General features: G+C 40.2%; 1 protein-coding gene and 1 long non-coding RNA gene across 2 annotated transcripts; both read left to right on the top strand.

Annotated features, from left to right (window-relative positions):
- The first annotated feature begins 5,888 nt into the window (after positions 1 to 5,888).
- LOC118559139 (hepcidin-like) lies at positions 5,889 to 6,828 on the top strand. Its single transcript, XM_036129855.1, has 3 exons — positions 5,889 to 6,043; positions 6,132 to 6,209; positions 6,686 to 6,828. Exons 1-3 carry the CDS (start codon positions 5,957 to 5,959, stop codon positions 6,782 to 6,784), a joined length of 264 nt encoding a protein of 87 aa, XP_035985748.1. The 5' UTR covers positions 5,889 to 5,956; the 3' UTR covers positions 6,785 to 6,828.
- Positions 6,829 to 8,769: 1,941 nt separating this feature from the next.
- Positions 8,770 to 9,355, top strand: LOC118559145. The gene is made up of 3 exons (XR_004928692.1): positions 8,770 to 8,933; positions 9,014 to 9,091; positions 9,204 to 9,355. It is a non-coding gene; the product is annotated as an uncharacterized LOC118559145 (long non-coding RNA).
- The last annotated feature ends 1,378 nt before the right edge of the window (positions 9,356 to 10,733 follow it).

Below are 10,733 nucleotides of genomic sequence, written 5' to 3'. Positions count from 1 at the left end.
CAGCCAGGAACCTACCACACCTCAATATGACCCAAATCAGCACACAAAACACCCCTGCCGGGTCCTCCCTCTTTATTTTGGTGTTGTTTATATGGGGGCACAGACCACATACCCAACACTGGCCAGAGGTCATCCACACATCACCAGTCCCTGCAGAACCAGCGCGGTTGCAGAGGTAGGAACAACAAAGGGCCATTCAACGCCCTCTGCAACCTGCTCACCACCCTCATCCCTGGTTAGTGCATGTGTGCCCATGTTAATCTGAAATAGAAACATAATCGGATAAATATTTAGAGCTGCGAGAAGCATGATGGATTTATTCGCAACCTTAGCCTAGTCTTTTGAGTTACTGGAACGTAACAGACTGGCAATGTTGCACCTGAGGAGACGTGAAGCAGTTCCTACAGGCCTGCAGACTCTTCACACTGGAGTCTGATGGTGGGTGTGAAAACCAAAGTAAAAAATATAAATATATATATTTTTTAATCGGAATGGAGCATAAAGACCCTCAGCGTAAGATGGTCTCTGATGAGCTCCAAACACAGAAGCGCTTTAAAATAAAAGCAAAAATGTGCTGAAATGCTTAAAAATGTAATAACTAATGACCATGAGGGTAACAGCAGGAACATCTTCCCTTTAAGAGATTGGACAAATGGACCCTGCTGTGATCAGGATGTCTGCTTTCTGTTCTCGACTGCCTGATTACTCAATGGGACTAGAGCACGGGGATTTAAACTGACTCCAGCGGCTGTTATTTCCCCACTAACAGTAAGCACTGAAGAAACTTGGTATTTCTCGCTGAGCGACAGCAGGAACAGAAATGAGATGTTTCCAAAGAACGGTTTAATTTTTCACCGCTGGTCAGAGCCTTTCTGTTTCCACACCATTAAAATAACACGTTTCAGCTTCAAAGTTATATTCTTGTGATCTGTAAAGAGGTTTTTGCTCTAACAATAAATAATAAAATGTATTATTGTAATTTAATCCTAAAAGCGAAGTTTCTGTTTCTTCCTCACGCATTTGAAATTATGAAGTTGTTTAATTATTAGTTACGTTTGTAAAATTAGATCACATTAAAAGACTGAATTGTTCTAAGCCATGTTCTAAGTTTATCAGTTTAATGTGCATGAAGTTTCTTGTAAAAGTTTTCACACCCCTTCTTTCACAATTTGTCACATTACAATCACAAAGTGCTGTGTATTGTACGTGACACATTATTATGAAGTCGCAAAAGAATACGCTTATTTTATTTGTTTTATAACATTAAGAAGTCTCAAATACCAGTTAGTGTTCCTTCTATTCAACATGAGAACAGATTGAATAAAAGAAAAAGACTTAACGGGTTAGCCAGTGTTAAAACGTAAACCTAACAATCTGTGGGTTCATTTGAAGGGGCATAAGGGCAAGGGATGTCCTCACAATCCAACAGCTTTGGAAAACTTTTGCAAAGCAGAGTTGGCTAATACGTCTGCTGAAATCATTCTATCAAAGCAGATTGAATGTTGAAATTGAATCAAAAGGTGCTTCAGTAAAGTTTTTGTGTAACGGTGCTCACACTTATGCAAACAGCTAATTGTGCTATTTTTATCATAACCTAATTTTTCTCCTTTTTTTGCATTACAAGCATCTGAAATCTTAACAGATGTGAGAATAGCCTAAGACTCTCTGGTGCTTTTAGCACACAGATCATAACACATCTGCCCATCTTTTAAAGTAGGGGTCACCAACTTGGTGCCCATGGGCACCAGTTAGCCCCAAGGACCACATGTGGTGCCCTCAAGCCCGTTCTAAAACTAGCAAAACCCTCCAGTGAGCTGCATCTAAAATACTATTTTAGTCTGTTGCACTACTTTTGTAATCACACTTGCATTTATATAGATTTAAAAATGACAATATCTTTAAAAAAAGAGCATTGCAAATGTTTATTGGTGAGCGCTGACTCTTCTTGTTCAAAGGTCAGTACTAGTAGCCCTTTGTGTGAGACAGCACCGATGAAGTAGCTCTCAGTTTCAAAAAGGTTGGTGATCCCTGTTCTAAAGCAACTGGGGGGGGGGGGGGGGGGGTTACTGGGTGAGAGGCCCGGGCTTCCCCAGTACATCACAGACAAACACATAGGAGGGAAAGAAAATCATGCACTGATACTCAGGCCTGACGTGGCCAGTTAAAGAAGGCAAGGCAAGGCAAATTTATTTGTATAGCACATTTCAATACAAAGACAAAGCAAAGTGCTTTATATGATTAAAATATAGGAAAATAAAAACAGAATAAAAGCAAGTTGGATTAAAATGTAGAAAAATGTGAGCAAAATTAAACATGGAAAATGGAAACCAAACGTTGGACTACAAAGTTGAACTAATGATCTTACAGTAAAACAGTTAAACTAGAATAGTCGAAGGCAATTCTAAACAAATGTGTTTTTAATCTTCTTTTAAAGGAACTCAGGCTTTCCACACTTTTACAGTTTTCTGGAAGTTTGTTCCAGATAAGTGGAGCATAGGAACCAAATGCGGCTTCTCCTTAGTTCTGGTTCTAGGTATGTGGAGTAGGCTGGAGCCAGAAGACCTTAGTGGTCTGGATGGTTGATACACTGATAACAAGTCAGTGATGTACTTTGGTGCTAATTCATTCAGGGATTTATAGACTAACAGAAGTATTTTAAAGTCTATTCTCTGAGATATAGGGAGCCAGTGTAAGGACTTTAGAACTGGGGTGATGTGCTCTACTTTCTTAGTCTTAGTGAGGACGCGGGCAGCAGCGTTCTGGATCAGCTGCAGCTGTCTGATCCACTTTTTAGGCAGACCTGTAAAAACACCCTTGCAGTAATCAATTCTACTAAATATAAACGCATGGATTAGTTTTTCCAGATCCTGCTGAGACATCAGTCCTTTAATCCTGGAAATGTTCTTCAGGTGATAGAAAGCCGACCTTGTAATTGTCTTTAGATGCTTTTGAAGGTTCAAGTCTGAGTCCATTACTACACCCAGATTTCGGGCCTGATCAGTGGTTACAAGCTGAAGCAGCTGAAGCTGTGTGCTAACTTTTGATCTCTCCTCTATTGGTCCAAAAATTATTACTTCAGTTTTGTTTTTATTCAGTTGAAGAAAATGTTGGCACATCCATGCAATGATTTCTCCTAAGCATTTACTCAGCACTTGAATGGGTTCATAGTCACCTGGTGACATGGTGAAGTAGAGCACTATGGTTCTTCCAAAAGTCTGTATTTATATGGATGTCATTAAACACCTTGATAAGGGCGGTCTCTGTACTGTGGTGAGCATGGAAACCAGACTGGAAAACATCAAAGCGGCTTTCCATGGTTAAGAAGGTGTTTAATTGTTGAAATATAGCTTTTTCAATAATCTTACTGATAGAGGGGAGTTCTGCAGAAGTCCTTTGTCCAAATTGTTCTTTTTCAGCAGTGGTTTGATAATTGCTGTTTTTAGGAACTGGGGGAAAACTCCTGACAGAAGGGACGTGTTCATTATGTGAGTCAAACCAGACATTATGACAGGTAAAACTTTCTTAAAAAAGCTGTGGGTAAAACATCAAGGCAGCAGGAGGAGGAACTTAGCTGGTGAGAGATTTCTTCTAAGCTTTTGTGGTTTATTTGACTGAATTGGGACATTTTGTCAAGATAAGTTGGATACAGCTTTGGTTCTGGAGTTGATATGGATGTACAGACTGATCCTCTAATCACCAACATGGACTCTAGTCTTTCTCCACCTGCGTTCAGCTTTTCGACACCCCCTTATTTCACTTCTAACTGCCGGAGATTTTTTCTTCCCGGAAAAAACCTTCACTTTAACTAGAGCAATGCAGTCAATTATATCTGAGACTTTAGAATGAAAGTTATCTACTAGCTCATCTACTGAGTTGCAGCCCAAGGTTGAAGTAGCAGAGTAAGCTTGAATAAAATTTTCTGTGGCATTGTCCTTAAAGGTGCGTTCTTTTACGATGTCCCTTTGGCTAAATGAGTCACTGGAAATGATACATTCAAAGGTAACAGAAAAGTGATCAGATAGGGCAACATCAGTTACATTGACGTTAAAAATATTTAGACCTTTAGTGATGATCAAGTCTAAAATATGTCCCTGTTTGTGCGTTGGTTAACATGTTGAGTTAAACCAAAGTTTCTAAGTGTGTCACACAGTTCTTTTCTACTTCTGTTTTCAGGGTTGTCAACGTGAAAGTTGAAGTCTCCCACAATAATTAGATAATATCATAATCAACACAAATCACAGATAGGAGGTCACTAAGATCATTAAAATAGTTTGATTTGGACTTGGGAGGCCTGTAAACATTTAAGAACATAGTTTGTACCAGGCTATTTACCTGGAGAGCCAAATATTCAAAACAGTTACATTTTCCCCAATTTTTACACTTTAGAGAATCATTAAACGATGTTGCCACTCCTCCACCTTTCCTTTGCTGTGTGCTTTCACAAAGAAAATTGTGGTTTGGAGGTGTCGACTCCATCAGCATATGTGCTTCATTAAATTCAGGTAATCATGTTTCTATTAAAAACATAACATCAAGATCATTGTCAGTAATGAAGTCATTGATTAAAAGTGATTTTCCTGACAGAGATCTAATGTTTAACAAAGCCAGTTTATATGACTTACTGGTCGATATTGTTTCTGTGGCATTTCCAGCAGGTTTGCTCTTTTCATTTGATGTGAGAACAGACCGTTGTTGTTTCACTTTTCTTGGGACACTTCTCTGTAATATCGGCCAGTTTTCTTTGTCGAGGTGTGGGGGTTCCTTGATCTTTTGGCCTTGTGCCCAGAGTGGTCCAGGGAGGGTTAATTCTCATTTTCCTCAGGGAACTGTTTGTTTGCTGAGTTGCTGGGCTGGTGATCACAGTTCTGGATCGCAGGCAGGGTTGTTTCATTTCCATATGCGGCGTTTACATCATAATTTGCTTCGAGTCGACGGATTTTCAGCTCCATAACAGTTATTTTCTGTAGAAGAGTGTCAAAGTCCTCTGTGGTGAAGGCCGGCATATTTTGCTGATTAGCTGGAATCGGGTGGTTCGTCTCCGTACCCACTTCATGTTGAATTCTTTCTATGACAGCGTTTTTCTAACTCCTCTGGGGTGTAAAGAGGCGTCTTGTGTGGATTAGCTGAAAACTAAAATAGTCCATACGGGAAGAAAAAAAAATAAGTAAATAACTAAATCCAATTTTTGTAGTTTTGGGTAAGAGATAAAAAGGAGATAAAAAGTAGGAAAATCCAAGCAAGCAGGGAGCAGAGGAAAAAGCATCCATGCAGGTGGTCATGTTTTTTGGAGTAGCATCTGGACAGAACCAACCCGTGCACGAGAAAAACATGCACATTCCATGCCTAAAGACAGCATTTTAACCTAGAACCTCTTTGCCCCAAGGCAGCAACTGCACCACCAGGCAGTTGTTTGTTTCTGCTGTCATTTTTTTTCATTTTTGTTGAGCCTGTTTACTACCTTGGTATATTAAGAAGCTCATATTTATTATTGTCATCATTATCATCTGGCCAAAATGTCTGTAAATATCTTGACTGTGTCTCTGTCATGTCCTATATCTGTTTTGATTAACTTTTTGAATTTTCAAAAATGTGTAGATTTGTAAAAAAAAAAACCCAACAACAATTAAAATACTGTTAATCTTAGACATGTTTTAAGTTCAAGGCTGGAATTTAAAAGGTGTGTGCACATTTTTACCTTTGACAAGGGAAGAAAGACAAAAGGCATATTTCCAAACCTGCCACCTTCCTAAAAGTGAAATTACACCTTTAAACTATTGGCATTTGCAATTCTTTTGAAATGTCTCACTTCTGCTCTGTCAATCAGGGTGTGGAAAATACCTCGTTGCAACAGCAACCCGCATCAGTATAAATACCAGCACCGTTCTCCCATTCAGACATCAAAATCAAATCAACTCGACTTGATTCTGAAGCTCCAGCCGAAGCAACACTCCCTAAAATGAAGGCATTCACTCTTGCAGTTGCCGTGGCCATCGTGGTGACAGTCATCGGGGTTCAGGAGGGCTCTGCTGATCTGATCATCGAAGTAAGAACTCTATCGAGACTCTAACTTGCAGTTTATTTTATTGACAATGTTAACTCACTTGGCCTAAATTAACGACACTGTTTCACAGGGACCTGAACTGATGGACGGGCTGACTAATGGCAGCCCCGTGGCTGTTGGACAAGACATGCCAGAGGACTCCTGGAAGGTAGGTTTCACTGAGTAAATGAACAACAGCAGTCACACACATGCATTAGATTTATATATTTGAACCCCTGGCAGATTTAGACTTCAAATTATTTTCATTATTCTTATTTTTGTTCCTGAAAGTTAGCATTTGTCTGTTTTTATTAACATCTGAACAAATATATCATGTTGAAAGTTGTTTTCACCATTTTTCAAATAACAGCCTTTATTGGCCTTACAGCTACATTTTGTTGATATATATATATATATATATATATATATATATATATATATATATATATATATATATATATATATATATATAGCAAAGTTTAATTTGTGCACTTTGGTTTTGATAGTGGACGGGGGTACATTATCGCTGAAATGTGGGGCTCCTGAGAGAAATGTCACGAGACATGTTATATTTGGAATGACATTGAATTTATGTTGTTCCTCATTTCTTCTTTTGAATGAAATCTTCCTCATGCCTCCACGCAGATGCCGTATGACTCGGCCCAGATGCGCCGCCGTCGCTGCCGCTTCTGCTGCGGCTGCTGCCCCCGCATGAGAGGCTGTGGCATCTGCTGCAGATTCTGAGAAGCCCTGAAAAAAGCCAGGAGATAATTCAGCTACAAAAAAAAGGTCATATTTAACTGTAGCTGAATATCTAATCTAAGCAGATTTAATGTTTTCAGTGTAACGCCTGTGTTGTGCATGTCTTTTACTTTGGCATCCAAATTGCTTGGGAAGTATCCACAGATATATAACTCAAAGTATTATCACAGTAAACATTGCTTCTAATGAATAATGAGCGCAAGGATAATGTTCAGGCTTTCGGGAATGAATGTGTTAAATTGACCAGAGGTGTAATATTTGCTTTCATAATAAATGTTGCCCCTCGAAAACGTTTCCCTGCGTGCTTCTTGGTGTTTGGGTATGCTGGTGGCTTTTTTTCAGCTTACAAGAGATACACAGTTTGTCCTTAAAGAGTGGACTGGGGCTTGGTGTTCATGATTTTGGAAAGATTTTGGAGTAATTAGAGTTAACAGAGGCCAAAAAAAGAGTCCTAATTGCACAGATCTCAATCCGGTCGAACATCTGTGGGATGTGCTGGACAAATAGGTCGGGTCTGCTGTCAACTGGGGTTTAGTGGGGTACATGCCTCCTTAGGGCTGTCTGGATAACTGTTAGACAGGTGGTCATGATGTTATACCTGATCATTGCAAAACAATAAAAAACAAAACTTTGTTTAATTGCTCTACAGCCTGGTAACTAACCTGATAATATAATAATGAACCCAAAAAGCAAGTTTCACCAGTACTAAAAGTCTGTGCATACACGTCATTTCACTGTGGATAACAAAAAATATTAAACCAATGCCAGCAACAGTTTCAGGTTTTCCTCCCCCTCCGCGATTGCGCAGCACTTTGTGTTGGCCTATCTATTTGACTCCCCAAGATGTACAACCTGAGAGAAGATAGAATGGTGGCAAACCTCTGGCCTACATTAGTGCTGAAAAAGTTTTATGCCACTCTTATTTTAAGAATATGCATGAAGGTCATAAAAGGTCAACCCCCTTAACCACACCGAGACCTTGTTATGTGGATTTAAGAGTAAGCAGAGCTTTGAATAAAGATTGATAACTAGACATATCGGACAATATCTATGTTTACATGCACAAATTTCACAATTGGATTGAAATGTATTTGGATTAAAAACAAAAAATCATCGGATTCTACCGTTTATATTGGCACACAGTCAATTCGATCATACTGTGCATTTATATGCACTTGGCTTTATTCAGAATATAACCACTCTGACATGCACAGTTATCAAGTTTCCCTAAAAAATACACAGAAGAAGAACTTATGTTTCTGAACAACAACAAATAGCAAACAAAGCAGTAGTGTACGGGTTTGTGTGTCTTCCGAGCGCCCAGGCTGGACTTGAATGAGGTTCTAATTACAGTTGAAACGTTAATGTATAAATAATGGTTTTGAGCTCTGCTAATGTTTGGAATAGAAAGGTTGTATCGGGAGCACACCCAGTTCCCCTGCCCGACATATTTCTGCCTCTCAAAGTGAAAATATGTCACTTTGTACTTAATGTGCGCTCACGTTTTCGTTGAGCGCACATCCAGACTCGGGTCAGTTTTGCCACATTCGGAATGACTTGGCATGACCAGGCAGTCATGACCAACATCAATCCTTCGGATGAAGTGGACATAAGATTCAGTCTCTGCGAACGTGAGGCTGACGATGCTCTCCCATCAAAAAGGACCTGACAATTGGTCTTAATTCATGTACTGAAAGCCATTCTATGACTGATGTAAAAAAATTAAAAAATCCACAAAAACTGGATCTGCAAGAAAAAGGATAGAGAGAAGAATAAACTTAATGGTTGATGATTAAACAGAAAGCCAGACCACCCTTAAACAAATGCAGGATTAGCTCTTTTTGGAAATTTCCCTTTCTAATTCCAGGTATCGGTCCAGTCGATTGCTACAGCTGCACTGCCCGGTATTGGGAAACCGGTGCTGAAGTCACTATAAATACCAGAATGCTCAGGATAACCCATCATAACACAGGTATACACAACACATCTGGCAATAGACATTCAGATCACCAGGATCCAAACGTAAGCCTGACACCTTGCAAAGATGAAAAGAGTCAGTGCTGTAGTTGCAGTGGCTGTTGTCCTCACACTTATTGCCACTCAGAAGAGCTCTGCTGCTCCACTCACTGAGGTAAGAATCTAGTCTAAACTTGTAATTGCAACGAATGCTTTATCAGAGTAATGACAATGGTTCCTTCTATCAATAAACAGGTGACGGCGAAGGACGAGCCAGTGAGCTTTGCCAGTGAAGCTGCTGCACAAGAAGAAACCTCGGCAGAACTGCTGGAGGTGCTGTGGGGGGAGCTTTAAAATGCTAAATATTTTTTTCACATTGAATTCCTTGTGGTGTAACTATGAGTAGGGAACTAAGTGGGATTAATGGTTTTCTTCCCTCACACAGATGCAGTTGAACCACAGACAGAAGCGTGAAGTCAGATGCATCCCTTACTGCATCCCAAAAGATGGCGGAGTCTTTTGTGGAGTTACTTGCACTTTTTAACGCCAAACATAAATATGCATTTGCTATGCATTTCTCTTCAAAATAAAAGATACTAACTCGAATAATGTCCGTCTTCCTGGGTTGGTAAAATGTGGAGAATGGTACCTGAACGGCATGGACTGCTTCAACTATGATTTGCTTAAATATCGTCTAAGCATGTGAAGCTGAACAATAAACTGAATCAGTACTTCAAAAGAGGGTTTGTTTGGTATTTTCTGTGAATAAACAGCAAACCATCAGTAATACATATGTTGTTGATTTGCACATTAATGCAAAGGGTATAATCATCCTTAGATAACCTTAGAGAAAACATAGCTGCAAATGTGTTAAGAAACTAGAGAAATACTGAAAACAAAATAACAGCAGTGATTCTGATCTTTTCAAAAATCTTATTTCAAAGCAGGATGGAAGTGTTCAAATCATAAATAGGTGTCAATTCCTGCTTTATAACCATACTGATATGGAATGGGTGATGTATTAGGAACAAAAGGATGCCACACCATTTGGTGGAAATTATCAACCCACAGAGGGCTTAAAAAACTAAAAAACCTAAGCAGCAGGCTAGTCCGATTTGCTGAAATGTCATTGCCGCACCTTAAAGTAGTTCTCAGCTGTAGTCTGTCACATGAGCTCCAAGTGGACCTGCTCTCATCTGTGAAAGGAACAGGTTGCCAGTGCCAAACCTGCCCATTCTGGTGTGCTCTGGTAAATTCCAGTCAAGACCAGCAGTGCTGGGCAGTGAGCACAGGGCCTGTTAGACGACACTGGACCCTCTGGCCACCCTCATTGAGTTTGGTTCTAACGGTTTGATCAGAGACATGTATGCCAGTGGCCCGCTGGAGGTCCATTTGTACGTCAGTAATCATCCCGTTCCTTCTTCTAAAAAGGAGCAGACCCTGCTGATGGGTTAAGGATCTCTGGCCACCCCCTCCAGCTCTCCTACCGTAACTGGCTGTCTCCTGGAATCTCCTCCATGCTCTTGACACTGCACTGGAAGACACAGTAAACCTTGATGAGCCATCCGGCTGGAGTTGGACTGCCTGTGCAACCTCTGTACGGTCCAGTCTGATAAGCCTCAATACCCTACGGCCTAAAAGAGACTGAACCAATCACAGTGCGGGAGGCAGGACTTTACAATGCGTCACTCTCAGCGGCAGAATGGGCATTCTCCAATGACATCAAATTATTAAATTTAGAACCAGCAGTGTGCCTGCATCGCGGCCATCTTGTGGTCAGACAAGCTGTGCAGCATGGTGAAGCAGACAGCTCTGTCCCGAATATTGCATCAGCAAATGTAATGGTAACAACGAAACACTGCTGCTTCAGTGTCTGCTGGAGTGACTCTTGATATAGCCATCAAGACCATATGAAAGGAGTTGTTTTTTTTTTTTCATTCCCTTTCGTAAACCCCGAAAGAATGCAGAGAAACGC

Source organism: Fundulus heteroclitus, chromosome 3 (genome assembly GCF_011125445.2).
Source record: "Fundulus heteroclitus isolate FHET01 chromosome 3, MU-UCD_Fhet_4.1, whole genome shotgun sequence".
Taxonomy (NCBI): domain Eukaryota; kingdom Metazoa; phylum Chordata; class Actinopteri; order Cyprinodontiformes; family Fundulidae; genus Fundulus; species Fundulus heteroclitus.
This window is presented reverse-complemented; position numbering and strand designations above follow the sequence as displayed.

Excerpts from the sequence above, each read along its gene's own strand:
- LOC118559139 (XM_036129855.1), top strand. The coding sequence starts at position 5,957 with ATGAAGGCATTCACTCTTGCAGTTGCCGTGGCCATCGTGGTGACAGTC. Across the intron at positions 6,044-6,131 it reads CTGCTGATCTGATCATCGAA|GGACCTGAACTGATGGACGG; the intron begins GTAAGAACTCTA and ends ACTGTTTCACAG. Across the intron at positions 6,210-6,685 it reads TGCCAGAGGACTCCTGGAAG|ATGCCGTATGACTCGGCCCA; the intron begins GTAGGTTTCACT and ends GCCTCCACGCAG.